This window comes from Panicum hallii, chromosome 9 (assembly GCF_002211085.1).
Source record: "Panicum hallii strain FIL2 chromosome 9, PHallii_v3.1, whole genome shotgun sequence".
NCBI classification, from domain to species: Eukaryota; Viridiplantae; Streptophyta; class Magnoliopsida; order Poales; family Poaceae; genus Panicum; species Panicum hallii.
Window position 1 is genome coordinate 40,210,703 of NC_038050.1, and position 24,394 is coordinate 40,235,096.

Here is a 24,394-nt window from a genome sequence, read left to right on the forward strand (position 1 = left end):
AAATTGGAATTGGGTTGTCTCAGCCCCTCTGGTTCTCCCTCTTCCATCCTAGGCCCTTTCCTCGACTGGAGTCACCGGGGCTATGGTTGGCTCTTCCCACACATCATCGGCACAAAGAGGCATCTCCTTAGGCCAAAGCTGCGTACACGCGGCCAATTTAGCTGGCCTCGGTCATGACCGCCTATTCCTTTTCTTATCCACTACTCCACCTCCTGCGGTTGGTCGACGCGGCTCTGCTAGACAACCTCTTTGCTTGTCCCTATGTAGGCCCACATCCTTGGGCCTTCTCAGCTCATCCCCATGCACCAAGTCCACCGATCCTCCCTTTCTCCCTCCCGGCTCACTCCTTCCCTCCTCCGCCATGGTAGTGGAACCTGATGTTGCGCACCCAGCCCCCATGCTGTGCCAAGGTGGTGTTGCTTTTCCCGATGATGACCCTCTCCGGCTAGCGTCTGCCCTATCTTTTGCGTAGGCGGCGGCTTGTCCTCATATACATCCCATCCCGACGCTCTCTTATCCTCTTCCACTCCCTCCCTCCCTCCGCTACTTGGCTCTTGTCCACAAGCGTAAGTGCTGCTGCGATCCTTTAGAAGTAAGGAGTTTGCAAGCTTAGCATGTGTCAAATGGTTAGGAGCGGGTGCACATCCAGCTCGACAAGGTTGAGTTCGAGCACGTCATGGCTATTACCCACTTTCCGTTAACACAAGGTCTTTAACTTAAGTAAGGACTTGGTTTTCTTACCACTGCTTCCGCGGGGGAAACTCGGTTGAAAGTTCTTTCCAGTTGAAGTTGAGGAGCCCAAAAACCCTCGATGAATCAAGGGAATTTTAAGAGAAAGGGCGGCTATTGACTGCGCCTCCGCTTGAGGCATATTATAAGGCCCTGTTGAATCACCTGGGATTTAAGTTTAGTCCGGACTAAACTTTAGGTATCAGATTATTTGAAACACACAAATGTCCTTTTTTAACCTTGGTTTTGCTACAGCAGAGCTGCTTGCGCTGCTGCTTGCAATGTGCTGCATGCTGCTGATGTTAATGTGAAAAAAATTTACAAAGCATGAAAGTCGGCAATATTACGATACTTCTAGCCCATAAATTACAGATCAAGAAAATAAAGTGCATGGATAGTTCCTAAATTACATGGCACGAAAGTGGAGTGCATGATTTTTTTTCTCGAATACGCTGGAGAGCTGCATATCATTGCATTAATAAAGAAGCAGGAAGGCTAAAATAGCTGTACAAAACACACACCTCCGGGGTTTAAGTTACAGACGCACCTGTGCTAAAACATGAAATGACCACCCTACCACAACACGGTGCTAACCACCGGGTCGAGTAGCGACCAAACCAGTAAAGCCCTTGGCGTCTGCAAGCATCCAGAGATCAGACTCATTTTGTGCTAGGAGAAGAGCCTGATCAATCCAAGGTGAGGCACCATTAAAAGCTATATCGTTCCTTAACTTCCAAAGAATCCAAGCCCCCAGAACGATCAAAGAGTCAAAACCTCATCGGGTTCCTTTGTTGAGCAATTCCCCAGCTTGCTGCCACCACTCAAACAGACCAGCCAAGATTGATTGGGTTGCAAGGTCAGGTAGGGCAAAACGGCGCAGCAGCTATTGCGAGGAGCTTGTAATCTTGGATGCACCGGCCTAGATTCTGGATCTAGCGGCTTAATAATATCTACTGATATAGCTGAACACACTAATGCAATATTTCATCAAACTTGCTACTAACCATCTCTTTTGACCTCTCGAAATAAATATCAACTTGTCTAATAGATTGAGGAGCACCAATCGTCCCAAGAACATAGCTAATGCCTCAACTGAAGACATCTTCTTGGATGACTTCAAACCATATGATGTCACAAGCAAATTGTGTAGCCTCTCAAATAGCCCCCTACTCATCCTAAACATGTGATATTGGATTCTTAAGGGTTCTTCTAACCCAATCAATACTGGTCAGTTCTGGTTCCCTAATCTTAGATATGTTCATGAAAGATTCTTAGTAGTACATACCAATCATGAGGGCCATGGCACCAATTCGTCATTTTGCTTTCCAATGATCCAATAGAAGCTCAAGTGTCTGGTCCTCATCATTACTTGAAGAAATACTTATCTGCATAACAACAATATCATGTATTGGGTCAGAATGCATAAGAACAATATCATGTACACATAGATTCACATAAATATGTTCATAATAAAAATTCAGAAGACAAGTAGGTTCACAAGCCACAATGACACCAATTAACAGATAACAGGTTCAGAAGACATAAGGACATCAAAAGATAATAGGTTCACAAGACACAAGCACATTACCAGATAAAGGTTCACAAGCCACAGTAACACCAACATATAATAGGTTCGCAAGACACAAGCAGTTCATAAGCTTTCAGCCCCTCTCAGCCTAGTATAGGTTCTTCATTTGGCACCACGTCTTCAACCACACAAGCCTTGCTTCTTTTGTTGTGATGTTACAGAAAAACTCTCGGTGTTTAGCTTTGAGAGATAACTGTCCAGCCACGAAATACTCAACACTTTCCTCAGATGCGCCACATCCCATAGCTAATTTATGTGCTCTCCTCAAGGATTCAGCCATAAGCCTCCCCACCCACCCCTCCTTAAGCAGCTTTTGTGTCTTTGCATTGTCCTCCTCCATATTTTCTAAAAGCCCCTTCATTATATTCACCATAGGACCTTTTGTTTTCTTGGTTAGAGTAGTAGCAGTTGCACTCATGCTACTTGTCCTCTTTTGGTTGTTGGTACTCGTGGGGCTTACATCGTATCTATCACTGAAAGAACATCTTGGCCCGATTAGTGGGTTTTGGTTGATTAATGACATATACATGTGGTACTAACATTTTTACTAAGAATGATGAGCATGCATCACAAGTATGGATAGACAAAGTCAAGGAGATGACCACTAAAAAGGGAAATGAAAAGAGAAAGAGATCATTTGTGAGAGTTTAAATATTTTACTTTTGAAATTGATTATATGAATGCCGCACTATCAAGAGGGACATGACATTTACTTACTTTGCAGTAGAATAAGGTGCTCAAGATGATCTAACAAACCTATGAGAGACATCATTGCACCTGCACAACACTTGGGATATCTTTTAGTGCTTTTTGCATTTTGTCCGGAGTCTCCAAAGAATTCTTTGGAGTCTTCAGACCTTTTGGCATTGTGCTGAGTGAGGTCTGGACTCCAGAATTGTCTAGAGTCTCCAGCGGTGGTTTGTCCGGAGTCTCCAAAAATCTAGTCTAGAGTCTCCAGAACTTAACATAACAATAGCTAGTTTTCGATGAAGGGGCATAAGTAAATACCCCCTCACCGTCTCCACAGTAACTCTCTCTGACCTAACTCGACCTGAGCTTCTACCTGAGCATTCAAAGCCCCTCTTTACTTGACCCTAGTGCTCCAAGTGAGATTTGGTGGGGGGGATTGAAGTGAAATTGAAGGGATAACAAGTGAGAGTGCTAGTGAACTGATTTCCCATCTCTTGACCATCTCGTTCTTTGTCAACCCGGTGGATTTCGTGTTTGTTACCCTTGGAGTTTCAAGCTCCTAGCCGGGTATGTCGGTGTTTAACCGGCTGCCCACCGAGGGATATACCCAAGGTGGTAAGTTTTGGGTGAGGAGACGCCGAGATCAGGAACTCGAAGGTGCAAGGAACACAAGACTTAGATAGGTTCGGGCCGCACGGAGCGTAACACCCTACGTCCTGTATAGTTTGTATTGCCTTTGGTGTAGAATGATCTAATGATGTCCTGTTTTGAGGGGGGTCCCTGACCTCCCTTATATATTCGAGAGGTCAGAGTTACAAAGATGCTAACCAACCTCCGTCAAGGGATCATGCCAGAGCATATCTCGAGTAGATCCTCTCCGTGTTGGTTAGCTCTATCTCCTATTTAAACGGGATAGACAAGAGATAAAGGAAAAGAATAAGAGATAAGACAGGCTTAATCTCTTAGACTACGTAACGTGCCCAGCCCGGTGGCCCCGGGTCTGACAAGCCCCCGAGCTCTTCGTAGCTGAGCACTGCAGGCCTATCGAGTACTTTCGAAACAGTCTTCGACTTCTTCTGAAGCTCCGTCTTGAAGTCCTTCTTCGAGTACTTGTTTGGCTGCATCGAAGCTATGAGGTGCTCATGCCCCGAATTTCTATTATGGTGTGCGATTTAAAAATCGCACTCCATATGGAGTAGCCCCCGAGCCTTAGGTTGAATCGGAGAGTCAGGCTGAGGGTCCCATTTGTCTGTAGCCCCACTTATCCTTCAGAAGATTTGAAAAAATAAGTAGTCGATGCCACGTATCCCGCAGCCCCTGAGCCTTGAATCCAAATCCCACAAAATTTGGAGATAAGGATCCAGCAACCGAGGCATGCAGGCTAAAAATGACAACTTGCAAAGTTACCAAAACGATGGTATAGATGATTGGTATTAGATTATTAATTCGAGAAACCGCTTTTTTCGGGCGAACAAACCCTGAAAAAATGATTAAACGAATATCCAATCCAAATAATCCATCAAACGACCCCTCATATTCGGAATATTCTCGGAAGTGACTCCTGAACTTCAGGACAGTAACTTTTCCCCACCCCGCTGGTTATTTAACCCCGCGATAACGGTAGGAAAAAACCACGCTTTCAATCTGCATTCCATCAAAAGCCACCGAATTCCCCAATCCGAGCCAAGCACCACCGCCATCCCCCCAAAGTGATTCTCCCGCTCCGACCTCCCCGCCCCTCTCCCCGCAGCCCCCGAGCGTCTCGTGGCCAGCGAATCGGAGATGGCGCCAAAGAAGGCAGAGATCGAAGGGAAGAAGATGGAGGAGGCACAGTCTTCAACCCCAGAGTGGTCACACAGTAAGTGCTCCCTCAACCACCTTAAGAGCCTTGTTTCCGAGGGGTTGCTGCAAGAGAAAACCCTTGTCAACTGGCACCCCTCTTTCCGCGAACCTTTTCCCATGGAAAATGTTGACGAAATCATCACATTTCTTCATTTTGCCGAACGGGGATTGGCCCTCCCCTCTTGTTCCTTCTTCCGAGGCCTTCTGTATTACTACGGGCTTGAGCTCCACCATCTCAACCCAAATTCTATATGCCACATTTCAATTTTCATCTATTACTGCAAGGCTTTTCTCGGAATCGAACCCCACTGGGATCTTTTCCGCTTTCTCTTCCGTATCAAACCACAACCCACCTCCAAAAACCTTTCCGTTGTGGGGGGCGCCGGCATCCAACTGCGTCAGCAGGCCGGCGACAAATATCTCACATACAAATTCCCCTCCAACCTTCCTGGATGGAAAAAACCACTGGTTTTACATCGAAAACCATGCTCCCCGTCTGCCAACGAAGTCGAACAGACCACCTGTAATCAGAGGGGAATGGAACCTGGAGCCCTCCGGCGGGGAAATGGACTAAGTCAAAGAGCTGCTGGATGTCATTGAGGCTCAGAAGAAGAAGGGAGTGACCGGTGCCTCCGTCGTGTTCGCATTTTACAAGCGCCGCGTCCAACCCATCCAGCAGCGCCATCGCCTGGGATTCGAGTACACAGGCTGTGACAGTTCATGTGTCTGTAAGCTAGGCTTATAATTTGATAGTGTGAAGTGTATGCTTTTTAGTGTAAAACTTTTGTGTGTTTGTGTGAAACTTTTAAAAATTTAAAGTGCAAGTAAAAAAAGGGTATTTATGTAATTTTATAAAAGTACAAGTTCTTTTATGCAGAATAGGTGATTTACAAAAGTAACTTTCCAAAATTACTAGAGACCAAAGGGTAATAATGTAAGTAATCATGACTTACATAGCATCTTGCAAATAGGCCCAAGGTTATATGTAATTTACCCTAACAAGGACAAAGATTTTATAAAATTCAAATTTAGTCCAAGTCTTAAAATAGAACTTCATACTTTGAGTTTTGGAGTTCAAACCCTAAAACAAAGTTGTAGAACTTGAAAAGTTATACAACTTTCATTTTGATCACATTTTTGTTTGAGCTCTAGAACAGTGGTTAAAATCTTCTTTACCAAGAGGTCCCTGTAATTTTCTAAAATTACAAACAAGTCCTCAGAAAATTCCTTTTCTCTTCCTCCTCTGGCGCTGCTCTGTTCTTTGCTCTGCAACCGCCGCTGTCCGGCCACCGTTGCCACCTCCTGCTGCTGCGGTTCACCGCTGTTCCTCCACTCTCGCCACCTCCTGCTGCAAGTTTCCACGCACCTTGAATTCTTCCGCAGGCAGCTGTGCCCTTATCTTCTTTCCCACCAGTGGCAGCAGCATCAAAACGCTCCTTTTCTTCCTCTGTTCTTCTTCCCGATGACTCCCTTCTCCAAATCACGGGCAGCAATACCTCTCTTTTTCTTCTCCTTCACACTGCTCTGCTGGGCAGCTGCAGGTCCGGCGCTGGACGCTTGCGCGGCGGGCGACTTCTGGCGCGAGCTGGCGGGCGCGCACGGTGGGTGCCGAACTGGGCGAGCGGCGGACTCAGATGCAGAGCCGTTGCGCGCGGGCAGCGTGCTGGTGTGGCGCGCGCGGGAGCCTGGGCGGCGAGCGCAGGCGTGGGCCCCGAGCGGCGGCGCGCGGAGCGCAGAGCGGGGCTCAGGCGTAGGCGCGGCTCGGGCGCTGGGCGGCCTGAGCGAGCGGCAGCGGCCCCAGGCAGTGCGCGGGAGCAATCGGGCCCAGGACGGAGCGGCGCTGTGCGCGGACGCGGAGCGCGCGCAGGTTGGTGGCCCAGGCGTGCGCCAGCGAGCGGCTCAGGCGCGTGCGGCTCGGCCAGGTGCAGGCGGCGAAGCGCACGACCGGAGCTGCCTGCTCCTCTGAGCTCCACCCCCCCCCCCACCGTCGAGGACCTCCTTTTGGCCCTCCTCCTCATCTTTTGATCCCCAAAATGGACTCGTGGTATACTGCTCGCCCTTCCCCGGCCGCCGGCATGACCTCCTCCCACTGGAACCGAGCCTCACCGAGCACCTCCTCTGCTTCCAGTTCATGAGAAGGACCCTGTGCAACAATTGAGACAAGGTCAGGGTGTTTTCTGCAAAGTCTAGACCCATAGGAACAGTAGAGTTTGAGGACCTCTGTGTAAGGGTACTTATTATTTCATGTGAAGTGATGCTGCTGACTTGTAAAATCAATAGAAAATAGTAGGAAATTCTAAAAATTGCAAAACCAGTTTTGTTAGAAACTAGATTTTGAGCTCTACAACTTCTATTAAGTGAGTTTGATATGAAACCGAAGAGTTTAGAATCTATGTTAAATCTAAGATAAGAGAGTGTAATATTCATAGCTCCTACATGTTAACTTTGTAGATCATGATTTTTGGTATACAATTTTTATAGATTAAGTGTGAATTGATGTGGAATTTTCAAACCTAATTTTGTTTTGTAACTTAAATTCTTTTAAGTTAATCAATTCAATTTGTGTTATAGAAGAAATAGCTAAGCATATCCACTTAAAGTTATATTTAGTCATGTGTGCTTGTTATTGCAATATGTTTCTTGTGCCGCTTGTTCGAATCTTAATTAGACTTGTTGTGCAACTTTAAAACATAAGAGAGGTCTAATTCGAACATGAAATGTTTGATTTATATTTAGCCTACTATTTGTGTGACGCTAAACTTAATTAGCTATTGGTAGCCAAAGTCCTTGCCATAGATTGACTAAAGATAAATTGTGCACCATGTCTGATGTACTTGCTGCCCCTATGGCAGACTTTTTGTGATGATTGATTAACCCTTATTCATATGGATGCTCATACCTTTGCTTTGGACTTGATTACAATTTTGTCAGAGCCCTTCCTATGTAAAGGTTCTAGTCTACCTCGTGTGTCGACTACTTAGTTGATACACTTTTGTAACTAGGCTTAGCAATCGGCTACTAGTTCAGCCGATTTTCGATAGGCGTAACCCTATCAGCCATGAGCCTTTTGACTTCTTCCCTATCGGCAAAAGCCCATCGGCCCGATGTTAACCACCCTATCGGTCCGATCCGAAGTTAGTGCCCTGACCGACCTGGTCCGATCTAGACCACCATACCAGCTATGCGTTAATCAGTTATTTGTTAATATCATCGAACCACTTAAACACTGATTACTCCGGTTAACACTCTCGTCAAGAGTCAGATAGGCACATCCAATAGAGAACGTATTTATCGGCTAAGCACAGCCAGTACAGCATAGGGAATCGGCTACTTGTGCCGATTCACAAATCTAACGCATGTGCACATAGTAGCGGCCGATGTTCACACTCTCGACTAGTTTACCAATGCACAATCAAATAGTTACATACCCTGATCGGCTAGCATGCTGATGTTTACAAATCGACTAAATTGCTAAAAACATAAATCGGCTATGCCGATGCGCACAGTGATCAACTAACCCTCCGATTTAGATAACGTATCGGCTGCACATAGTCGACGTATCGGAGATACACACACGATCTTAGAGTTCTATTATCCACTGACCTAAGCCAATTCCAGTTGTTTCCCATAGCGGTCAAATATGGCTGGTCAATCCTTAGTTTTCCCATCCTTATCCACACACTGTTATCAGCCAATTTATCGGCTGAGAGATCGGCTATATGCTTACCGGTTACATACCCTCAACCACATCCTCTTTAGTCTAATTCCGCACTTATGGTCTCACCAACCTAGTTTAATATTAGTGTTCCATTACACCTAATTCTTGAAATAGGTCTAACTTAGATAACCCCACGGCTGTATGACAATTGATTGTTGTACTGGCGTAATCAAACCAACACAATCACACCTAGTTACCTAAGATAACACTTAAGCACATCTTAGTTAGGCACAACCAGTGCAGAGTAGGACAATCAGCTGTGTAGCTACACAGCTGATATGCCCCAGTGGATATAGGAGAACATTAAGAATGAAAACCGGCTACACAGCTGATCCACCAATCGGTTGAATACGCTGAGACACAGACCGTACGGATACATAGTTCGACTAGTCTATCAATACACCATCGGCTAGTTACTCGCATTAGTCAACTAGCTATGCCGATACATCACTCGACTAATTCTAACCGATGTATAAATCGGCGAATGTGCCGATACACTAAATCAGCTAGAAGGTCAAATCACCGATCGACTAGTTTTGCTAAAGCATGGGTCCGCTATGCTAATACGCACGCGATCAGTTAAGTACGCCGATGCTCACACAGATTAGTTAGGACCCAGCCGCTTTAGGAAACATCCCTCTGCTAAAGTGATCGATGTTTTCATCGATCAATTAGAAAACCTATGCACCTGTCAATCGGCTACCCAGACCAAAGTACACAACCCTAGGTCAGTAAGATAGCACAGTCGACACACCTCTGTTAGGCACAACCAAAGCACATCAGTCAGCTAAATCTGATGCATCCTCATCGGCTAAGACCTATACACCAATCAATTAGATAACCAAACATGCTACCTAATGAAGTTAGTATAGATATTTAGGGTAACCCACCCTGTTGCTTAACGTAACTAGTTAGTTTGGTTGATACCCGATAAATGACTGCCCAGTATAGGGTAGTTAGGTTATTTGTCGAAATGTAATGTTCCTTTATTTGGATTGCAACTTTATCGTGAATTGAAATGAAAGTGTATGCATTCATTAAACTCCATCTTGCATATCATATAGATTCGACCACCCTCGCCGATGGAGATTACCAGCTAATCTCGGAACCAGAAGGAGGTTATTCTGAAGACCCCGGGAACTTCGTCCCGGAATTATCTGAAGCCCGGAACCAAAGTTCGGAAGATCTTAACTTTACTGACTTCAGCCCCACCAATAAAGGCAAGCCCCGGACATAACCTACTATTTTATTACATTGCAATCTATATCTATTTACGTATTCTATGCATTAAGTTCTTAGGAATTGCTTGAAACCCTAGTTGCATTCTCCTAGGAACCAATGTGATGGATACTAGCTCTTGAGTCCGACTAGCTGCTATGCTAATAGGGCCGGTAGAAGTCGGGTGATTTCCTGTCACTCGCGCGATATAGGAGTTGTAATGTTTACATTCCTGTTATCACTATAAGGATACCGGACGGGAGTTCTGTGAGGTATCATGGTTGAGGTGATACCCCGTCTGTGTTGTTGAATCTGTTAAGGTCGCAGCGTGTGGAAGTGCGGGTTAAGTGTTTGAAAGTACTAACCACATGCCGCGAAATATGGTAAGCGGTAAGCCTAGTAACCAATCGGCCCGAGGAGTGGACATACCTCCCACCACATGTATTTGCTTCTTTTGGTTACTTTGTTCGACGTGTAGGCATACGTGTTGCTGGGCAACCAGGAGTACGGGTTTTGTAGTCGCGCTACAGACGTACGTCCTGCACTTTGGAAGTGCGTATGACCTGCAGTCGCTTGTGGTGGATCTGATCCACGAGTCAGAATGAAAGGTAAACGGTTGCTTCGGAATGACCCTGTGGTGTTCCAAGCGTGTGTGTTAGGTTTACCCTTGCAAGGTTGAATCTCGATTCAGGAATCGTCCGCCTCTCACGATGAAATGAGACTGCTTATCCCCTTTTCCACATTGAGTAATAAGAGAAATCATATGATTATCAAAGGTGATGTTTGACCAAAGATTCTACCTTGATTGAATAGCTATAGGTGCTCATCTAGATTGAATAATCACATAGAATTTAAAAGCTAAAAGTTGACATTAAGGATCTACCTTTATCGCTTTTCAGCTGAAACTAAATCCAGAACCATTTCAAGCTTCCATAAGTCTAGTTATGGGCTAAAGTATACCCAATCCCAGGTAAGCCTTGCTGAGTATTAGTATACTCAGCCTTGCTAGTTGTATATTTTTCAGGTGACATCTGTGAAGACCCTACTCTTCCCTGCCTTGGCCCTGTGCTCTTCCAGAAGGTTGGTCCGTGGAATGGAATCTGTCCTCGGCCAACATTGGTGATACCGAGTGATGTCGTGCCTGGGCTTAGCATGACATCCGTCTTGTCGACGTGCTATAGATCATCGCGTATGTTTTCCGCTGCTAAAGGTCTTAGCTTAAATAGTTTGTATTGTTTTCTCTAAGTTTGAAACTTTGTACTACTTTTATAAACTCTTGTAATGTAATTCCCTATTATGTAACTTGTGATGGTGATTGTATCTCTGGACTCACCTTCGTGTGAGGTAACCTTATTGATCTTGTGTATCGGTGGTTTATCGGGACGTTACCCGACAGGCCAAGGGATTATACCGTTTGAAGCACGTTGGAGCCCTCGGGATTGGACTTGCGTACTTGAGCCTGTATAATTCAGGTTGGTTCTGCCACACAGGCCCTGCTGATCCTTCTCGCATGTGCGCAGAGGATTTGCCAGATGAAGTCATGCTGCAGCGAGTTCAGCGGGTGCTGCTAGACGTGGATGCCGTGCCATACGTGCCCACATTGTTTTCCGCCCGGAATCCACCCAAACCAGTGAGTATTCGACTTCTTTTGCTGAAGATAACCGCTTTTGCTTCGTTGCGTGACTGAAGAACTCTCTGCAGGGACACACGGAGCTGTATCGCAGCTACCCGCCGCGACCAGACGTCCCCCGATCGGACCACCTCCTCCCCTCTGCCGCCGTTGAAGCCAAGAGGGCTCGCCTTGCTGCAGCTCTACACAGCAGCGAGTCGACCGAAGGCATGAGCTTGCAGGCGGGAGAAGGATCCGAAGGAAGAACGCCCCAGGACAACTCCTCCGATCAGAGCGTGGAGTTGACCAGCGCTCTGCCACCGGTGCCACAAGGCCATCGACTAGCGCGCAAGCGCAAGGCGCAAGAACTCGAGTCCATCGGGTACGAGCCTACTTGCTTGTTGTAATATGTTGCCTTGATGCTGAGTCGTACTTATACCATCCACCTGTAGTCCTTCCGCATCCTCCGCCCGGGCCGAGCCCGAAGGAAGAAGGGCAAGCCCAGCGATCGCCGCCGCTGTCACCATCGCCGTGGCGGGGACTGTGACAGTTCAAGTCCTTGTAAATTAGGCACATTATTTGTTAGTGTGAAGTATGTGCTTGTAGTGTAAAGCTTATGTGTGTTTAAGTAAAGCTTTTAAAAATTTAAATGCACATAAAAAGGGTATTTTTATAATTACAGAAAACCTAGGGTTGTTTTTGCAAAATGTTTTTGGATGGGAGGTAATTTCAAAATAAGGATGTTTATATAATTTATGAAAATACAAGTCCTTTTATGTAAATTAGTTGAAGTATAAAAGTAATATCTAAAAATTACCAAGGATCAAAGTGAAAAAGGTAAAAGTAATCATTACTAGCCTTAAATGCTTGCAAATAAGCCCAAAAGTTCATAAGATTTATACCATTAGGACAAAACTTATGTAATTTTTAAGTTGAGAGCAAAATGGTAAAATAACACAGTGTACTTTAGGTTTCTGAACTCGAGCCCTAAAACAAAGTTATAGGTTTTGAAAAGTTCTACAACTTCTATTTTCACCATTTCTTCATTTGAGCTTTGGATCAATGGGAAATTTCTGTTTACAGTGCAGTCCCTGAGGTTTTTGCTTTTTTCCAACGAAGCCCCTCGGACCCCCTCCTCTCTTCTTCCTCCTCTGGCACCTCCTCTGCTTCGCCCACTGCTCCTCTGCCGTCGGTGTCAGCGCCGCTTCCCCGGCCATGTGCTGAGCCTCGGCCGCTCCCCGGCGCCACCTCCAGCTTCTAGCCACTCCACGTGTCGCTCCTTAGCCCAGCTACCGCCCTAGCTCTTCTTGCTGGCCCCCTCGCCGAGTACCACATTGCCTGCGATACTGCCAGTGCCGTCCGGTCTCGCCGGCACTTCTGCTCGCCGCCCACCGCATCAACGCAGCCACCCAGGGTCACGGCATTGTGCCCTTTCCACTCTCCTCTATCTCTACGGCCTATAAAAGGCCAGTTCTAGCTCACGGTCGCACTACCAGAAACCACCGTTGCCCTCCATTGTTGCTGCTCAACCACCCCACGCCGAGCTCGCCCCTCCGGCCTCTCTTCTCTCGAGCTGACCCCCAAAATCGCTTGCCCCCAGCCCCTTGAAGCTCCTCCACCTGTTCCCCATCAACTCCGCTCGTTGGAGCTCGCCGGAGCACCACTGCCACCATTGGCAAGTTACTGTCACCGTCGTCGGCCCTCCTCCAGCCACCCCGGCGTCACCCGAGCCCATCCAAAGGTAGCCCTCGTGTCCCTCATGCTCCCCCACCTATCCCTCGCCTCCGGGAAGCACCCCATCGCCGGAATCAAGCTCCCTGAGCTTTCTCTGTTCCAAAAATCGCGACCAGGGACCCCATACAACAATAGGAATAGTTCCAGGGACCTATCTGCACAGACCCTGACTCAGATGAACAGTATCGCGCTGGACCTTTCTGAAATCTTTGGCTGAAACATTGAAAAAAATCATAGAAAATCATAAAAAAATCAGAAAAATTCCAAACCAATTTTGTTGGAATCCTTAAGTAAAATTCGACTACTTTTATTTAGAAAGTTTGAGCTGTAGGTGTATATTTTCTGATGTAGATTAAATATTAGGAAATGAGTGTTTTATTTTTATCTCATGTTATATGCATGTGTTGTGGCTGAATTTTGGAACCTAGGTTGTATGTCCCATGAGTAGCTTTGTGTAAAAATTTCTTGTACTTTACTGTTCATTTGCTTAGATTTCGAGTTCTTTTTGTTATATGTTGATGAAATACTTAAATTGTTAATTAAGGGTGTTTCTGTTGATGTTTGTATCCGAAATTTTTATCATAGATTCCTTTTTGAATGTGTAATCCATGGTAAAAATACTAGGATTAATAAAAGGTCATACCCCAAGTTATGAATTTTTAGTTTGTTTCTAAAGATAATTAATTATACTAGCTTTTATTTCATGAAAAATTATGAAAATATTCTAAGATGTTGTTCTTAAGTAGTGTAGCATATCTACAAAATGTCAACCTATGATCAGGTGTAAAATAGCTAAAATAAATAAAACTTGATTAATAGATCTATAATACATAAAAACTTAAGGTTTTTCAAGGTGACTAGCTAGTTATTTAAATAAAAATGTTAAGTAGTCAACCATATTACTTCTTGTAGTTAGCTAAGTGTTTGGGGTAGATAACCCTGTTACCTAATGCAACTCAGTAAATTATTTGATACTCGATATATGACTGCCCAGTAAGGGAGTTTGTGTTGTTTGCTAGTGTGTAATGTTGAATGCATTGGATTGCAACTTTATCGTGAAGTAGAATATAGATCTATGCATTTCCTAAGCTGCATCCTTTTGATTACATGTAGACTCGATGCTTCTCGCTGATGGTGGCTATCAGATCCTCCCAGAGCCTGAAGTGGAAATCTCTGAAGCCGCCGGGAACATCACCGAGGAATTAACTGAAGTTCCGAACCCGAGTTCGGAAGGAGTTATTAATATACCTGACCCCAGCCCCGCCAGTGAAGGCAAGCCCCGGACATATTCCGTTACTTTCTTTACACTGCAACCTATACGTATTTATCTATATTTATGCATTAAGTCTAGGAATTGTAATGAAACCCTAGATGCATATCTCTAGGAACCAATGTACTGAACATTAGAACCTGAGTCCTTATCGCTTAGATGCTCTGCTAAATAGGGCCGGTAAAAGTCGGGTGATTTCCTGTCACTCGCGCGATATAGGAATTGATTATCTTCATTCCTGCAATCACTATAAGGATGACGGACGGGGTTATGTGTAAAATTCATGGAAGGAAGTGATATCTTCATTCCTGCAATCACTATAAGGTCGCAGTGTGTGGTAGTTGTAGTTAAGCGTTTGAAAGTACTAGCCACATGCCGCGAAATATGGTAAGCGGTAAGCCTAGTAACCAATCGGCCTGGCAAGTGGACTCGTCTCCCACCACTCGACTTTTATTTTATGTTTACACGCACCGACTGTGAGAATACGTTCTGCAGAGCAGACAGGAATACGGTCATGTAGTCGCGCTACAGACGTATGTCCTGCACATTGGATGTGCGTATGGTCCAGCAGTCGCTTGTGGTGGCATTGTTCCACGACCCGGAATGAAAGGCAAACGGTTGCTTCGGAACGACCTGTTGGTGTTCCAAGCGTGTGAGTTAGGTTTACCTTGCAAGGTTTGAAATTCGATTCAGAATCGTCCGCTTCTCACAAAGATTGAGACTGCTTAACTCTTTTACCACATAGAGTAACAAGAGCAATGTTATTCATAAGTAATGCTGATGTATGCTTTAAAGACTCTATCTTGCTTGAGTAGTTGTAGGTGCTTACCTAGAATGGTTAAATGAACTAGAACTTGAAAGCTAAAATATAAAATAAGGACCTACTCTTTATTGCTTTTCAGCAAAAGCTAAACCCTGAATCTTTTGCAAAGCCTGCATGGTGTAATTATGGGCTAAGTATTAGAATACTCAGCCTTGCTTTATGTTTTGTTTCAGGTAATATTCCTGAAGACCCTACTCTCCCCACGCCTTGGCCCTATGCTTTGCCTGATGGTTGGTCCGTGGAATGGGACCCGTCCCCGGTCAACCCTGATCATAACGAGTGATGTTATGCCATGGCTTAGCATGACGTTCTTATTGGCGACGAGTATAGTTATCGTACTTTAAATTCCGCTGCTAGAACTTGAACTTTACAACTGGTTTGTAATAATGACTCCTAGTTTGAACCTTTGCTGTTTCTGCAAACTTTGTAATAACTTTGCTAAATGTGGAACTTTGTATTACTTGTGGAAACTTGTGTAAAATAATTTCCCTGTGATGTAAAATATGATGGTGACTGTATCTCTGGACTCACCTTCATGTGAGGTAACCTTATTTGATCCTGTGTATCGGTGGTTTATCGGGACGTTACCCGACAGGCCAAGGGATTATACCGTTTGAAGCACGTTGGAGCCCTCGGGGTGGACTCACGTACTTGATCCGGTATAATTCAGGTTGGTTCTGCCACAGCTGGTATCAGAGCTATAAGATTACTCTGGAGATACATTTTAACTTAAAAATGCTTTCAGTATAAAAGTTTGACCAACAAAATGTTTGGCAAAGCCGCGTTGGATTCGTTAAGGATTGTGCTTAGTACGTAAAGCCCTAGGGTAATGTTAATATGGGAAGTATAGGTGGCTATAGTATATGTATATAACTCTGACTTCCAGCACTACTTTTTGTTAAACCTTAAATTTGTGCACAACCCAACTTTATATTCTGTAACGACACCTTCGTTGGTAAGGTAAGAAGGTAAGGATCCTCAGCTAACTGGGGAGTTAGCCTTCCCGTCGGTGATGCGAACCGAACGCTGTTTCTCAAGCAGTGGCCTACTTGAGATGCTGCCAATGTACCAACTTCGGTTGACTACATTGGGAGTATATGGTTTGGCGCAGGGTATGGCGATCGCAGTTCATACCCCCGCAATTTTTGCGGTACCCCCGTGAATACGTTATCTCGATAACGTATGTTAACGTTGTCTGTACGGCGGTAATTGTACAGATGCTGTTTCTATAGTGAACAGTAATGTTTGGGAACGCTTTCATGACATGCTGGCATGAAAGGTTCATTGGATATATATTATGGTTTTCTGCAGGTATGCTAATCACGATTCGATAGGTTCTGAACGGTTAGGATCTGTCGACTAGATATTATAGGGAGAGACGTATCTATATGATGCCACCGTAATTAACCACGTAAGACCAAGGTTACTTGGCAGTTATTTTTGTTTGTGAGGACGTGTAGTACGTGCATGCATCATGTCATCTTAGATTGATTTGATTGCCTTGCTTGTTACGTTGTTGTACTAAAATATCTTGCTTGTATCTGAATGCCCGTCTAGACTTTGTGTTGTAGGAGCCAACGTAATCTACTAGGCTAACTTAGAGTTGAGAATGTCTTTAGTGAATCAAGTGGATTGGGTCATGTTTGAACCTTATCGCCGATCTTCGCTTGACAGCCAAATCAAACCCTTGATCATGCTTTGAATCTGTTTCGGCAGAAGCACTAAGCTTTTCCTTTGATAGTTAAACCTTGATAATTGTCAGTAAACCCTTCAATCCATCATTCATCAATGATTCATCTATCCTCTCTTGATGTTGTACCATATATTGTTGGCTATTCTGGTTACAACATCGGAAAGTTGCACCTTCGATTTTTGCTCAGATGATTTGGAATAAATTAAAAAGATGTATGACAATAATTACTTCTTGAATATAGTTCTCTCGGTAAAAGTCATGCATCATAACACATACCATCTTTGGTCAGTGCATGGTGTTGCATCGTCATCGAAAATCCATAGACTAACTAACGGGTATGCCTCCAGTACAACTTTAGGTTGTCTTCGGTTTCCTAAGTCTTTCTTGCTGCTGTTGGCACTATAGGGTTGCTATTCCTCTTTTGTGGTGGTGTTTAATCACATGACCATGATGCCGTGTCGGAAACTAAGGCCTCATGTGCACTGCAGTCACATGATTAGGCCATTAGGAGCGCACTGGTGACTAGGTATATGTGACGTAACCCCACTGCAAACTCTTCTTGTGCAACCTTACTAGTGTCCTAACTTTTGATCCTCGCCCAAGGATATAGACCTACCCAGGTGTTCGTTACGAAAGAACGGTTGTAGAGCGTGAATCATGTGCGCCATCAACTCTTGAGGGTATGCATCATGCTTCATGCATTTCATACGTGCATACATTGCAAGTATCATCATCCTTGCATCATGGTGTATGCATCATTTGGTCAGCATCATGGAAATTACAGTGTGTCATATGCACCATTTAGATCGTGCATGAAATCCTCCATCCTTGTGTTGCACCATCATAATCACCATACATTACCATAATGCATCATGTTCATGGTTACATACCAAGCATTGCACTCTGAATTGGAGCATTTTGTCATTATTCCTTGATTGCATTAGTATAAGTAGTCATGTTTTGCAATCAACATCATCCAAATCATTCAGGTAATAAACTCTGAGCAAGAATGTTTCAAACATCACTTATCAATCTCTCGGACTATCCTCACTTGCTATCCATAAGTTTTGTGATGAATGTCGTCGATATTTATCATCCTCATGTTGTGATCTTAGCTCTATGAGAACTTGATCACCTTTCTCTCTCTTCTCTCATCATACTCATCCATGTACAATCTATCCATGCTCTTGTTATACTCATCTCGTCATACTCCAACAGCTTTTACCATCAACATCAATCTTCTCCGGTGTGATTGCTTCCTGCCGTTTTTGATGGGTGATTTGCTTCTTTTTCATTAAGAGTCTTTCATCCTGAATCTCGGGACGAGATTCTTTTTAGGGGGAAGGCTGTGACAGTTCAAGTCCTTGTAAATTAGGCACATTATTTGTTAGTGTGAAGTATGTGCTTGTAGTGTAAAGCTTATGTGTGTTTAAGTAAAGCTTTTAAAAATTTAAATGCACATAAAAAGGGTATTTTTATAATTACAAAAAACCTAGGGTTGTTTTTGCAAAATGTTTTTGGATAGGAGGTAATTTCAAAATAAGGATGTTTATATAATTTATGAAAATACAAGTCCTTTTATGTAAATTAGTTGAAGTATAAAAGTAATATCTAAAAATTACCAAGGATCAAAGTGAAAAAGGTAAAAGTAATCATTACCAGCCTTAAATGCTTGCAAATAAGCCTAAAAGTTCATAAGATTTATACCATTAGGACAAAACTTATGTAATTTTTAAGTTGAGAGCAAAATGGTAAAATAACACAGTGTGCTTTAGGTTTCTGAACTCCAGCCGTAAAACAAAGTTATAGGTTTTGAAAAGTTCTACAACTTCTATTTTCACCATTTCTTCATTTGAGCTTTGGATCAATGGGAAATTTTTGTTTACAGTGCAGTCCCTGAGGTTTTTGCTTTTTCCAACGAAGCCCCTCGGACCCCCTCCTCTCTTCTTCCTCCTCTGGCACCTCCTCTGCTTCGCCCACTGCTCCTCTGCCGTCGGTGTCAGCGCCGCTTCCCCGGCCATGTGCTGAGCCTCGTCCGCTCCCCGGCGCCACCTCCAGCTTCTAACCACTCCACGTGTCGCTCCTTAGCCCAGCTACCACCCTAGCTCTTCTTGCTGGCCCCCTCGCCGAGTACCACGTTGCCTGCGATACTGCCAGTGCCGTCCGGTCTCGCCGGCACTTCTGCTCGCCGCCCACCGCATCAACGCAGCCACCTAGGGTCGCGGCATTGCGCCCTTTCCAGTCTCCTCTATCTCTACGGCCTATAAAAGGCCGGTTCTAGCTCACGGTCGCACTACCAGAAACCACCGTTGCCCTCCATTGTTGCTGCTCAACCACCCCACGATGAGCTCGCCCCTCCGGCCTCTCTTCTCTCGAGCTGACCCCCAAAATCGCTTGCCCCTAGCCCCTTGAAGCTCCTCCACCTGTTCCCCATCAACTCCGCTCGCCGGAGCTCGCCGGAGCACCACTGCCACCATTGTCAAGTTACTGTCACCGTCTTCGGCCCTCCTCTAGCCACCCCGGCGTCACCCGAGCCCATCCAAAGGTAGCCCTCGTGTCCCTCATGCTCCCCCACCTATCCCTCGCCTCCGGGAAGCACCCCATCGCCGGAATCAAGCTCCCTGAGCTTTCTCTATTCCAAAAATCGCGACCAGGGACCCCATACAACAATAGGAATAGTTCCAGGGACCTATCTGCACAGACCCTGACTCAGATGAACAGTATCGCGCTGGACCTTTCTGAAATCTTTGGCTGAAACTTTGAAAAAAATCGTAGTAAATCATAGAAAAATCAGAAAAATACCAAACCAATTTTTTTGGAATCCTTAAGTAAAATTCGACTACTTTTATTTAGAAAGTTTGAGCTGTAGGAGTATATTTTCTGATGTAGATTAAATATTGTGAAATGAGTGTTTTATTTTTATCTCATGTTATATGCATGTGTTGTGGCTGAATTTTGGAACCTAGGTTGTATGTCCCATGAGTAGCTTTGTGTAAAAATTTCTTGTACTTTACTGTTCATTTGCTTAGATTTCGAGTTCTTTTTGTTATATGTTGATGAAATACTTAAATTGTTAATTAAGGGTGTTTCTGTTGATGTTTGTATCCGAAATTTTTATCATAGATTCCTTTTTGAATGTGTAATCCATGGTAAAAATACTAGGATTAATAAAAGGTCATACCCCAAGTTATGAATTTTTGGTTTGTTTCTAAAGATAATTAATTATACTAGCTTTTATTTCATGAAAAATTATGAAAATATTCTAAGATGTTGTTCTTAAGTAGTGTAGCATATCTACAAAATGTCAACCTATGATCAGGTGTAAAATAGCTAAAATAAATAAAACTTGATTAATAGATCTATAATAAATAAAAACTTAAGGTTTTTCAAGGTGACTAGCTAGTTATTTAAATAAAAATGTTAAGTAGTCAACCATATTACTTCTTGTAGTTAGCTAAGTGTTTGGGGTAGATAACCCTGTTACCTAATGCAACTCAGTAAATTATTTGATACTCGATATATGACTGCCCAGTAAGGGAGTTTGTGTTGTTTGCTAGTGTGTAATGTTGAATGCATTGGATTGCAACTTTATCGTGAAGTAGAATATAGATCTATGCATTTCCTAAGCTGCATCCTTTTGATTACATGTAGACTCGACGCTTCTCGCTGATGGTGGCTATCAGATCCTCCCAGAGCCTGAAGTGGAAATCTCTGAAGCCGCCGGGAACATCACCGAGGAATTAACTGAAGTTCCGAACCCGAGTTCGGAAGGAGTTATTAATATACCTGACCCCAGCCCCGCCAGTGAAGGCAAGCCCCGGACATATTCCGTTACTTTCTTTACACTGCAACCTATACGTATTTATCTATATTTATGCATTAAGTCTAGGAATTGTAATGAAACCCTAGATGCATATCTCTAGGAACCAATGTACTGAACATTAGAACCTGAGTCCTTATCGCTTAGATGCTCTGCTAAATAGGGCCGGTAAAAGTCGGGTGATTTCCTGTCACTCGCGCGATATAGGAATTGATTATCTTCATTCCTGCAATCACTATAAGGATGACGGACGGGGTTATGTGTAAAATTCATGGAAGGAAGTGATACCCCGTCTGTGTTGATGAATTTGGATAAGGTCGCAGTGTGTGGTAGTGGTAGTTAAGTGTTTGAAAGTACTAGCCACATGCCGCGAAATATGGTAAGCGGTAAGCCTAGTAACCAATCGGCCCGGCAAGTGGACTCGTCTCCTACCACTCGACTTTTATTTTATGTTTACATGCACCGACTGTGATAATACGTTCTGCAGAGCAGACAGGAATACGGTCATGTAGTCGCGCTGCAGACGTATGTCCTGCACATTGGATGTGCGTATGGTCCAGCAGTCGCTTGTGGTGGCATTGTTCCACGACCCGGAATGAAAGGCAAACGGTTGCTTCGGAACGACCTGTTGGTGTTCCAAGCGTGTGAGTTAGGTTTACCTTGCAAGGTTTGAAATTCGATTCAGAATCGTCCGCTTCTCACAAAGATTGAGACTGCTTAACTCTTTTACCACATAGAGTAACAAGAGCAATGTTATTCATAAGTAATGCTGATGTATGCTTTAAAGACTCTATCTTGCTTGAGTAGTTGTAGGTGCTTACCTAGAATGGTTAAATGAACTAGAACTTGAAAGCTAAAATATAAAATAAGGACCTACTCTTTATTGCTTTTCAGCAAAAGCTAAACCCTGAATCTTTTGCAAAGCCTGCATGGTCTAGTTATGGGCTAAGTATTAGAATACTCAGCCTTGCTTTATGTTTTGTTTCAGGTAATATTCCTGAAGACCCTACTCTCCCCACGCCTTGGCCCTATGCTTTGCCTGATGGTTGGTCCGTGGAATGGGACCCGTCCCCGGTCAACCCTGATCATAACGAGTGATGTTATGCCATGGCTTAGCATGATGTTCTTATTGGCGACGAGTATAGTTATCGTACTTTAAATTCCGCTGCTAGAACTTGAACTTTACAACTGGTTTGTAATAATGACTCCTAGTTTGAACCTTTGCTGTTTCTGCAAACTTTGTAATAACTTTGCTAAATGTGGAACTTTGTATTACTTGTGGAAACTTGTGTAAAATAATTTCCCTGTGATGTAAAATATGATGGTGACTGTATCTCTGGACTCACCTTCATGTGAGGTAACCTTATTTGATCCTGTGTATCGGTGGTTTATGGGACGTTACCCGACAGGCCAAGGGATTATACCGTTTGAAGCATGTTGGAGCCCTCGGGGTGGACTCACGTACTTGATCCGGTATAATTCAGGTTGGTTCTGCCACAGGGACCGCACCACAAGCCGGTGAAACCCCGCCGCCGGCGATGGAGACGCCACGTCAGGCCGTGCGGATGAAGAGAGCCATTAAGAAAAATCTGTACTGTAAGTCTGCCTCTTGGTGCACTGCAAATGAGTTGATCTTTCGGCTTTTGTGTTGACTAACTTCGACTTCATTAGTGCTGCAAGTGCTGCGGACTTCCAGCTGACGCCGACTTCGGCTGCCCCAGCCCCCGAGGCACTAGCCCTCGAGGGGTCGATGCCCACGGAGCCAGCCCCCGGGGCCGACACCGCGCTGCCCGACCTGCCGCCTCCCGAGCTCCAACAAGTCGAGGCCGGGGCCGGTAGCGAGAAACAGGTCGGGGCCCCTGGCGCCGCTCCAACAGATGGGGCAGGTGTGTGTCTGACCGCCCCGGCTAGCTGCTGGGATCCGCATGATGTGTGCTGAGAACACTTGTGGTTGCAGGTGCCCAGTGTCTGATTACTGAAGAAACCGTGGGAACTTCCGGGGGACCCGATGAGCTGCTGCTGACCGGGTCGGGTAGTCAAAAAGCCGTTGCCACAGACCTGACAGACGACCTGCTACCGACGGATGATGATGTCGATATCCTCAAGAAGGCGCATGACTTGACCATGGTAAAACCTGAGAGCGTTTTCGGCCAGTGGCTGAGTCGAGTTGCTAATCTGGCTTTGTCCTTTTTATGCAGAGTATGGTCGCCCGCTCCCGGAAGCAGGCGGAGGAGTTGAAGACCCTTGCCCGCGACCGTAAGGAACTCGAGGCCCTGAGGATGCGCCTTGATGACGAGAAGACGGAGAATGTACATCTTGAAAAAGTCAACGCCGAGCTCCAGCAACAACTCGAGGAACAGAAGAAGGAGCTCGAGGCGCATAAGGAGCAGCTCAGGGCGCAAAAGAAGGCGCACCAAGGTAAACCGTTGCTTCCCTCGGGTATTTTGCTCTGTATGACTCACCCTGGGTTCTGAAAAGCTTTCCCCCACAGAGCTTAGGAGAAATTTAATCAGTAAAGAAGAGCTACTTACTGACGTGAAGAACCTGCTCTATCGCCATACAGATGACGTCGAGAGGCTGCAGAAGGTGATCGGCGACACTGAGCAACAGTTCGTCGATAGCCTTCAACGAATCAAGACGCTGGGCGAAGAACTCGAGAGCATCAGGGGGGCCGCCCGGGAGCTGGTGGACATCGTGGACCCACCAGAAGAAGGCGAAGCGAACCCCCGACCCCTGCTAGAGCGTCTCCGTGAGGCCCCGAAGAAGGTGATGAGGTTCCTTTCCGAGGCGCCTATCACGTGCGTCAACAATGCCCTCGCAATCGTGAAGTCCTTCCTGCCGAGCGCGAAGCTGGAGATATTTGCTCAAGGCATGGCGGCGGACTGCACCGAGGAGCAATTCGACAAATATCTCCTAGAGGCCCAACCTGTATCAGAACACATAGTTCAAAGTGTAATGCAGGACTAGGGTACTGAAGATAAGTATTCATTTCCTTGTATATATGGCTTCTTTTGATGTTTCTACTTGTGTGTGTGTGTGCCTTAGCTTTACTGGGATTCAGGCTTACAGGGCCCGAGTAGTAGGCGCTTCCCTAGGTGCAACGACCCGAAGGGTAGCTGGTACTCGTCTAACAGATTAGCCATGACTTGAACGAGCAGATTTAAACTTGTTAGGCAAGAACGCGAGCATCGTCGCGGGATTGCCGTGCGTAGGGCAGAAAAATGAGACTACCCCGAGTGCGGCGACCGGAGTGTACTCGAAGGTCGCTCCTGCTGTGAGCGTGCTCCGTAAGCTAGGTAAGACCCGGACGGACGGATCGAGCATGCAAGGAGCAGGTGCGGGTGGTGCCGCGAACTTGCCATTCTTTTTGGCGGATACAAGACTGTTCTGAGTGCAGCCGCTCAGGATGTAGGCGAGATAGCTCTTTTGTGCGAGCCTTTTCCAGCGTATTGTTATTAAGCTAGTCGAGCGGATCGACTGTGTTGGAGAAAATGCGACTGCTGTCGCGTGCGACCATCCGGGGTTGCGCCGAGACTTCGATATGCAGAGGAGTTAGCCGGAGCCGACGGTTCCGTCAGGAACAAGAGTCGAAGGGGGATGATCGTGGCCATAGCCCCCGCATCATTCACGACAAGAAGTCGATTTATATATGTATGTGTT

The 24,394-nt window shown here is 45.2% G+C and overlaps 1 protein-coding gene across 1 annotated transcript; it reads left to right on the plus strand.

The window, feature by feature from the left end:
* The first annotated feature begins 4,789 nt into the window (after nt 1–4,789).
* On the plus strand, nt 4,790–24,146 carry LOC112873051. Its single transcript, XM_025936081.1, has 6 exons — nt 4,790–4,865; nt 6,391–6,716; nt 22,431–22,620; nt 22,692–22,861; nt 22,933–23,043; nt 24,132–24,146. Exons 1-6 carry the CDS (start codon nt 4,790–4,792, stop codon nt 24,144–24,146), a joined length of 888 nt encoding a protein of 295 aa, XP_025791866.1.
* Nucleotides 24,147–24,394: the final 248 nt, after the last annotated feature.